This window comes from Oncorhynchus tshawytscha, linkage group LG03, assembly GCF_018296145.1.
Source record: "Oncorhynchus tshawytscha isolate Ot180627B linkage group LG03, Otsh_v2.0, whole genome shotgun sequence".
Classification (NCBI taxonomy): Eukaryota; Metazoa; Chordata; class Actinopteri; order Salmoniformes; family Salmonidae; genus Oncorhynchus; species Oncorhynchus tshawytscha.
In genome coordinates this window covers 60263947-60273785 of record NC_056431.1, presented here as the reverse complement: position 1 = coordinate 60273785, position 9839 = coordinate 60263947, and the positions used below count along the sequence as shown (strand labels likewise).

Genomic DNA, 9839 nt, shown 5'->3' with positions numbered 1-9839 from the left:
TCTCAAGAACAAGCAATGCATGTACCGTGTTTGTGCAAAGTGTTGCTATGAGTGTCATTCAGTGTAACAAAATAGCGTCATACAGTATAACACCAGTATTTTATATTAAAATACAAAAACTTTGTTTTGTTGACTCAGAGACAAAACAAATCTCATAGGATGAAGTGAAAGATATTTTCATAGATTTAGAATGTTTCTCAGTGCAAGGCAGGAAGATTTTGTGAAAAACCTTCAACAAATTTTGAGTTGTACCCGTGACACATCAAATATGTGGTATTCAAAATAAAATGTCATTTTTTCTGGGTAGTTTATATTCCTGCCAGTCTAAGCATGAACCTTGTGATTATGAAGATTTAAAAAAAATTTTTTAAACACTTAGTGATTTACTGAATTACATTTTACTAGGGTACATTCATATGAATCACAATAAAAATGAATTATTGGCTTTATTCTTGAATATAACGGCATAGGTGACACTCCACTGAACATTAAAAAAAGCCTTTTAAGGAATTGTAATTGCGGTTTTATTTTTTTGCTACTTTGAAAACCTTATACGTCTGACCCTTATACATTTTCTGAATATACAAATGTTTTGAATGTGCAAAGGGGCACAGCTGTGAGTGACAAAGTGTACATGTTGTGGTTTACTGGGTATGTGATGCAAGGCAAATTATATAATCTCCTCTCATAAAATAACCAAGCTTGACAACAGAAAAGTTCAGACAAATGTAAACTTTATGGAGGTTGTGGGCTGAACAACCAGTTGAGAACATTAACTAGGAAGTTGATGGTGGAGGACGGTTTGTCTCTGTACGTAGTAGCGGCTTGTTGGTCCTGTATTCTTAGTGCAATGCACAGTAGCAAACATTCCTGGGTAAAACGCATATGTCATTTGAGGTGTGCTTGATTTAGGTAGTTCTGTACAATGGAACCATTTGAATAGTCCATAAAATGCAAACTCCAACCACCCTTGCACATACCTCAGCTAAACCCAGTTACCTCAGCTAAACCAAGTGCACCGCTAGAATTACAAAAGATTTGACATATGCATTTTCCCCAGGTCTTGTAGAAACGGGCATACTCGTTGGGATTAAGGCACCTCACAGGGACGAGGTGTGGGCTGACCACAGAGGTCAAGGTTCTACACTGCCAGCGGTCGGCCCGGTCAGTCAGTCATTTCTTAGACTCCGTACTTCCCTTTCAGTTCCTCTACCAAGGCAATGTACTCCTTCCTGGCATCCTCTTTGCTCTTCCCTATGGGAGTCAAGTAAGAAAAGGAAAACCCATTTAGTTAACAATGAGTTACTGTTTAAGAACTGTCTGTCTCAACCAGTATACTTTATGACAGTGTAAATGCATTGAGCTGAGGAGATCCACAGCTGTGTAACACTGATCCCCTAATTTAGGTGAAGCTCATCACTAAGCTAAGGACTCTGGGACTAAACACCTCCCTCTGCAACTGGATCCTGGACTTCCTGACGGGCCTCCCCCAGGTGGTAAGAGTAGGCAACAACACGTCTGCCACGCTGATCCTTATCACTGGGGCCCCTCAGGGGTGTGCACTTGGGCCCCTCAGGGGTGTGTACTTAGTCCCCTCCTGTATTTCCTGTTCACTCACGACTGCATGGCCAAACACGACTCCAACATCATCATTAAGTTTGCTGATGACACAACAGTGGTAGGCCTGATCACTGACAACAATGAGACGGCCTATAGGAAGGAGGTCAGAGAACTGGCAGTGTGGTGCCAGGACAACAACCTTTCCCTCAATGTGAGCAAGACAAATGAGCGGACCGTGGACTACAGGAAAAGTCGGGCCGAACAGGCCACCATTAACGTCGACGGGGCTGTATTGGAGCCGGTTGAGAGTTTCAAGTTCCTTGGTGTCCACATCACCAACGAACTATCATGGTCCAAACATACCAAGACAGTCGTGAAGAGGGCACGACAAAACCTTTTCCCCCCTCAGGAGACTGAAAAGACTTGGCCTGGGCCCCCATATCCTCAAAAGTTTCTACAGCTGCAACATCGAGAGCATTCTGACCGGTTGCATCACTGCCTGGTATGGCAACTGCTCGGCATCTGACCGTAAGGCGCTACAGAGGGTAGGGCAAACGGACCAGTACATCACTGGGGCCAAGCTTCCTGCCATCCAGGACCTATATAATAGGCAGTGTCAGAGGAAAGCTCATAAAATTGTCAGAGACTCCAGTCCCCCAAGTTATAGACTGTTTTCTCTGCTACTGTACGTCAAGAGGTACCAGAGTGCCAAGTCTAGGACCAAAAGGCTCCTCAACAGCTTCTACCCCCAAGCAATTCATAAAAATTGCCACCGGACAATTTACATTGACCCCCCTCTTGTACGCTGCTGCTACTCGGTTTGTTTGCTACCTATGCATAGTAACTTCACCCCACCTACATGTACGGATTCTCTCAACTAGCCTGTACCCCTGCACACTGACTCGGTACCGGTGCCCCCTGTATATAGCCTCGTTAATGTTATTGTGTTACTTTTAATTATTACTTTTTATTTTAGCCTACTTTGTAAATATGTTCTTCTTCTTGAACTGCACTGTTGGTTAAGGGCTTGTAAGTAAGCGTTTCACGGTAAAGTCTACACTTGTTGTATTCAGCGCATGTGGCAAATAAAGTTTGATTTGAGCAGTGCCCTCTACAGGCTAAATGAGGAAGGGCTACAGGAAACACACCTTTTTCCTTCTCCCAGGCGTCCCATTTGGCTTTCCCAGTGAAATCCAGCACCCCAGGACAAGCTTCAGAAACAAAGAAAAACACACACAATCAACTGACTATACAATGAGACTTCTGGAATGGAGGGTTATCACAAAGCACTGGAAGGACACCGACTGGCTTACTGGTGTTGACATCGCCCACTTTGGCCTGTTTGAACAGAGCGTAGACCCTGAGCATCTCCACATCTGCTGGCTTAGCCTTCAGCTGCTTCACCTCCTCTGCAGCCTTATCAAAATCCACCTGGATGGAGGGGAAGCAAAATATGCAGTTAAAGTCAGCTAAACATGCACATGAAAATTGCTGCTCCCAAGTTAAATCAGTTATATGATGGACAGGTTCCTGTACAGTGTCATTAGAAAATGGCAGCAACCTTACAGTAGAATGAGCAGATCCATGTCTGAAAAGGGTTAACCTTTCTAGGGCAGGGGTTCCGCTAGCGGAAAGGCAGCGCGCGAAAGGCAGTGTGCGAAATTCAAAAATATTTTTTAGAAATATGTAACTTTCACACATTAACAAGTCCAATACAGCAAATGAAGATAAAGATCTTGTTAATCTACCCATCGTTTCAACATATGATTATGTTAGGTCATAGCCAAGTCAAAAAAACACACAGCCATTTTTCCAGCCAAAGATAGGAGTCACAAAACGCAGAAATATAGATAAAATGAATCACTAACCTTTCATGATCTTCATCAGGTGACACTCATAGGACATCATGTTACACAATACATGTATGTTTTGTTCGATAATGTGCATATTTATATCCAAAAATCTCAGTTTACATTGGCGCGTTACGTGCAGTAATGTTTTGATTCCAAAACATCTGGTGATTTTGCAGAAATACTCATAATAAACATTGATAAAAGATACAAGTGTTATTCACCGAATTAAAGAGACTTCTCCTTAATGCAACCGCTGTGTCAGATTTCACAAAAACTTTACGGAAAAAGCATAATCTGAGAACGGCGCTCAGAACCCAAAACAGCCAGAGGAATATCTGCCATTTTTGAGTCAACAAAGTTAGAAATGACACCATAAATATTAACTTACCTTTGATGATCTTCATCAGAAGGCACTCCCAGGAATCCCAGTTCGACAATAAATGACTGATTTGTTCCATAAAGTCCATAATTTATATCCAAATAGCCACTTGTTGTTAGCGTGTTCAGACCAGTAATCCATCTTCATGAGGCGCAGGCACTTCGTCCAGACAAAAACTCGAAAAGTTCCGTTACAGCCCTTTAGAAACATGTCAAGCGATGTATGGAATCAATCTTTAGGATGTTTTTAACATAAAACATCCATAATGTTCCAACCGGAGAATTCCTCTGTCTGAAGAAAAGCACTGGAACGAGAGGTAACTCTGTCGGGAGCGCGCGTCATGAGACCAAGGCATTCTGCCAGACCACTGACTCAAAGAGGTCTCATGAGCCCCTCCTTTATAGTAGAATCCTCATTCAAGTTTCTAAAGACGGTTAACATCTAGTGGCAGCCATAGGAAGTGCAACTTTATCCATATCTCAATGTGTATTCGGTAGGCCAAGCTTTGAAAAACTACAAACCTCAGATGTCCCACTTCCTGGTTGGATTTTTCTCAGGTTTTCGCCTGCTATACGAGTTCTGTTATACTCACAGACATCATTCAAACAGTTTTAGAAACTTCAGAGTGTTTTCTATCCAATACTACTACTACTAATAATAATATGCATATACTAGCATCTGGGACAGAGTAGGAGGAAGTTCACTCTGTGCACGCTATTCATCCAAAAGTGAAAATGCTGCCCCCTATCCCAAAAAGATTGAGCTAGATCAGGGATAAGCAACTTTAATGGGAGTGGGGCCACAAAAAATCTGAAGTCATCATGAGGGTCCACAGTTGCTCATTGGTAAGTGCATTGATCAGAAAACAAATCAGTATCTGGTGTGACCACCATTTGCATTATGCAGTGTGGCACATCTCCTTCGCATAGAGTTGATCAGACTGTTGATTGTGGTCTATGGAATTGTGTCCCATCCTCTGTAATGGCTGTGTGAAGTTACTGGATATTGGCTAGAACAGGAACACACTATTGTACACATCAACCCAGAGCATCTCAAACATGCTCAATGGGTGACATGTCTGGTGAGTATGCAGGCCATGGAAGAACTAGGTCATTTTCAGATTCCAGGAATTGTGTACAGATCCTTGTGACATGGGGCAGTGCATTATCATGCTGAAACATGAGGTGATGGCGGTGTATGAATGGCACGACAATGGGCCTCGAGATCTCATCATGGTATCTCTGTGCATTCAACTTGATATCGATAAAATGCAGTTGTGTTTGTTGTCCGTAGCTTTTGCCTGCCTAAACTATAACCCCACCGCCACCATTGGGCACTCTGTTCACAACGATGCAAACCTATCACCCACACGACACCATACGCTGTCTGCCATCTGCCCAGTAAAGTTGAAACCAGGATTCATCCGTGAAGAGCACACTTCTCCAGCGTGCCTGTGGACATCGAAGGTGAGCATTTGCCAACTGAAGTCGGTTACGATGCCGAAATGCAGTCAGGTCAAGACTCTGGTGAGGACGACGAGCATGCAGATGAGCTTCCCTGAGACTGTTTGACAGTTTGTGCAGAAATTGTTTGTTTGTACAAACCCCGTTTCATCAGCCCTCCGACTGGCTCGTCTCAGACCATCTCGCAAGTAAAGAAGATGTTTTTTGGAGATCCTGGGATGGTGTGGTTACACGTGGTCTGAAGTTGAGGCCAGTTGGACTTACGGCCAAATTTTCTAAAACAACATTGGAGGTGGCTTATGATTAGAGAAACTAACATTACATTATCTGGCGACAGCTCTGATGGACATTCCTGCAGTCTACATGCCAATTGCATACTCCCTCAAAACTTGAGACATCTGTGGCATTGTGTTGTGTGACAAAACTGCACATTTTAGAGTGGTCTTTTATTATCCCCAGAAGAAGGTGCACCTGTGTAATGATCATGCTGTTTAATCAGTTTCTTGATATGCCAAACCAGTCAGGTGGATGGACTACCTTGGCAAAGTTGAAATGCTCACTAACAGGAATGTAAACAAATGTGTTAACAAAATTTGAGATAAATACGCTTTTTGTGCATATGAACAATTTATGGGATCTTTTATTTCACATGTTGCGTTTATATTTTTGTTTAGTTTACTATTCTACCTAGCAACAGTAAGCTAAGACCCCGACTGAGGAGGGGAGGGGGGATCGAGAAGGGCGGTCCGTGGGCCTTCAGTTGCCCATCCCTGAGCCAGATAATCACTGGAGCAATTGATAGAGTCAGTGCTGGCATAAATTGAACTTTGATCTCATCTGGGTCCATTTTTCTTAGCCTACAGGCAGTAAAACCACATCAAAGTCATGATGACATATTATATTGAGCAACTTGAGCCCAGAATGGCAGAACATAGAAACTGGCCTCAAAACCTTCGTTCAGGGCGCTTCTTGCCTAGAGTTATCCTATGATGAAATAATTGCGCAAAACGCCAACACTTCTTCCTTCATCCTATAACTCCAAACAAGCGACACGCGAGTCAACGTTTGCTATAATAACTTTAACATGCTTCTTCTCACCATGATAATATATAGGCAAGCAATGATATACAACCCAGGAGCGTGTTTTTAGTTCACACACAATCAGCGCCTTGGGCTATGTCGAACGCCGCTCCACACCCTTAAAGCAGGGTGACAGTTGTGGCAAACGCAATCCCCTGGTTTGGGAGTGAAACCAGACATTGAGCTGGCAAACAAATTAAACGGGGTCGTTTCATCGGGTGGGAGCATGGGAATGGCTCCGTTTAAAAAAAGGCAATAACCGAGTTAGCGGAGTTTAATTCAAACTTGATACAAGACTGACGGGGACAACTAGTGGTGCCAAGTGCCAGCTCCTTAGAATTTGTTATACTAAATTCAAAGCAGGTTGGCTAAAACAATAATACTATTTTGTTATAGCTTATTAAGTAGATACCTAAACACAATTACGTTAAAAGTGCTAACGGTAATGTTAGCCGACAAAGCCAAGTTTTAGCGAACCTGCACTTGAAACTGAAAATCAACATAATAATATAGCTATGCATGTCATCATTGATTATGGTAACTACAATATAATACCCAAAACAATACAAATTCGATACATACCTCAGACATGATTTAAAATTCCTTATGAAGACCCTTCGTATAGTCCTAGAACACTACTGGAGTCCACAGATCAGAAATAACGGAGTAGACAAAAAAATATGCTTTAGTATGAAGATGTCTAAACTGCTTCTCCAATAGAAATCCCCGATCGGGCCAGAGATACTTTTGAGGAGATGGGAAACTCCAACGCATATTGTGTCGTTGTCAATGGGACGCGCGGTGCATTTTGGGCGATTTTGGGGAACGCGCGCTCTTCAAGGAGTGAATGGGAGTCAATTGGGCGCTAGCTAAAGAAAAAAAAAACAATAGCATGAATTTACTCAACAAGAAACATTACAAATTTGTTCCGAGATGTGAGATAATTAACTTGTTTTCAGTGATATCGTATAGCTTTGGAATCATTACATTTTGTATTTTCGAGGAAAATAGGCAGGTTTCTTGACTAATGCCGCGTTCATAAAAACTGGGAATTCGGAAAAAACGAGCTCCGACTGGGAAAAATCGTTTTGAACGGTCACCCACTCGGAATTCCAAGTCGGATACTAGGGTATCTTTCTAGAGCTCCGACTTTCCGAACTGAAGATCACTGACTTCATGAGTTCCCGGTTGTCTTGAAAGCACCGTGATACCGCAGACAGGTAGAAACTGCTTCTCCAATAGAATTCCCCGATCACGGTTGTAAGGTCATGTCATGGCTACGTTGGCTAGCTAAACTCATGCGCAGAGAAACGCCTTCAGGTCTAACGGTCGTCTTGCGCCGAACTGCGCATGTGCAAGCCGTCAAATCAAAAGGCACTCCTTCGATATTAAGTAGTTTTGGAAGAAAATAATAACGTTTGTCACTTTCACGAGGTTGCACTACGAACATGTTCAAATACGTAAGAAACTGTCTCGAATATAGGTTGTGCCTTTAGATTTCGAGAAAACTAACAACTAAGGAATACTTTTTCACTTCTCCATTTGACTTCTCAAACCCTGAACCTGGTCTGCTTCACAAGCGTTCCGGGAATTCTCGCAATGTTGCGTCTCTACTTTTTGAAACTCTGATCATGCCCTGACTTTGAAAGAAGGTATTGTGTGAATATTATTTTAGCAACCGCGTGCTGCACCACATTAACAAATATTGTATACCAAACAAAATTAAGGAAGTGCACTTTAACATTTTACATAAGATATATCCATGTAATTCTATGATATCCAAATTTGTGGCAATTGATGATGTAAATGTACATTTGTGTCCGAATTTTGGGAAAACCTTGCAAAATACTTATTTACCATTATGAACACTACCTATATTTTTTGGCATGAAAGATATGTTACTATTGCAATGATAACAAGACCACAAAAATTATTTTGAATTGTGATTTTTTACCATTTTATTGTTGCCAAATACAAATACAAATTACAAAATTCTATACCAAAATTACAATTATTTTTTATTGAATTTAATAACTATTTTATTAAAACATTAACCCTTGTGAACAATAACAAGAATACAATTTTCCTAAATCATTACAATAAGTTTTTTTCAGTGATTACAATTGCACTAGAATTGTTTATTTTTTTTGTTTGTTTCGGTATTTTCTCATTAACACCTGCGTTCTGTTTTGTATGATGTAAGAATGTAAATTGTTGACCTGTATTTAGATTTTTTTTAAATTTAATTTAAAGCATGACCACATTAACGCGATTGGTGGACACACGACAGTCTACTAGGTGAGGCGTAACACCACAGAGTTTATAACCCAGTTAATAAAACACGTTTCTTTTAGTTACTTTTTTTCTCTCAACTCGTTGCTATTACTTTCTAGCACGTCAAGCTAACTTACAGAGTAGGTAGCTAGGGCTCCCGAGTGGTGCAGCGGTCTAAGGCACTGCATCTCAATGCTGGAGGTGTCACAACAGACCCTGGTTTGATTCCCACTGGCCGTGGATGGGAGTCCACACAATTCGCCCAGCGTCGTCTGTGTTAGGGTTTGACCGTGGTAGGCAGTCATTGTAAATAAGAATTAACTGACTTGCCTGGTTAAAAACAGCTAGCTTGCTTTGTAGCCATGGATTGTGCACCTTCCATATTTAATTAGGAATTTGCCTTAAAAAACTGACTTAAGGTTAAGGAAATTTTAATGTAAGATGTTTTATGCAACCGTGCCCTGGTTCCAAAGCGCCCTGGTTCCAAAGTGGCATCTACTGCATCTTGCCTATGCTGCACGGCCATCGCTCCTCCATATATTTATATGCACATATTCTATATTCCTTTACACTTGTGTGTATAAGGTAGTTGTTGTGAAATTGTTAGGTTACTTGTTAGATATTACTGCACGGTTGGAACTTAGAAGCACAAGCATTTCGCTACACTCGCATTAACATCTGCTTACCATGTGTATGTGACCAATAAAATTGGATTTGAATGTTGAGCATATGTACTATGATGGCTCTGTCATTCAATCATTAACAAGTAAAAATGGGGTTTATCTAATATCAATTTCCTTAATGTCTTACGACTAAAAAATCTTATTCAATCGCTTCAACAGAATCTGGATGAACCAAAAACCATGTAACATTGAAAAAAATACTGAAAGAAGCTGCAACACCAAAGAAGTTGATTGCCAAGTTCTATCAATAGTTGATTGAATCTCCACCTGATAGCTCAGAAGCAATCAAGATAAAATGGGAAACTGATTTCAAGGAAGAAATTGAAGAGAGCTATGTCACAGATATGTGGAAAATGTTCATATTTACTCGTACATCCTTATGTAACCGGTGTGAAATGGTGCTAGTGGTGTTTCAATCAGTGACGTCACTTGCTCTGAGACCTTTAAGTAGTTTTGACTCATACCTTTCAGACCATCAGAACGGTTGAATGCAAGGATTATATCCCTCGCACTCCACGCAGGTTGAGTAACAATAACAATAAAGTCA

The 9839-nt window shown here is 41.2% G+C and overlaps 1 protein-coding gene across 1 annotated transcript; it reads right to left on the bottom strand.

Moving 5' to 3' along the window:
- Positions 1–717: 717 nt before the first annotated feature.
- Positions 718–7118, bottom strand: LOC112240306 (acyl-CoA-binding protein). Its single transcript, XM_024408618.2, has 4 exons — positions 6918–7118; positions 2874–2991; positions 2709–2771; positions 718–1254 (listed from the first exon to the last, which is right to left on the bottom strand). The coding sequence occupies exons 1-4, from the start codon at positions 6924–6926 to the stop codon at positions 1181–1183; spliced, it is 264 nt and encodes an 87-aa protein (XP_024264386.1). The 5' UTR covers positions 6927–7118; the 3' UTR covers positions 718–1180.
- Between the last annotated feature and the right edge of the window lie 2721 nt (positions 7119–9839).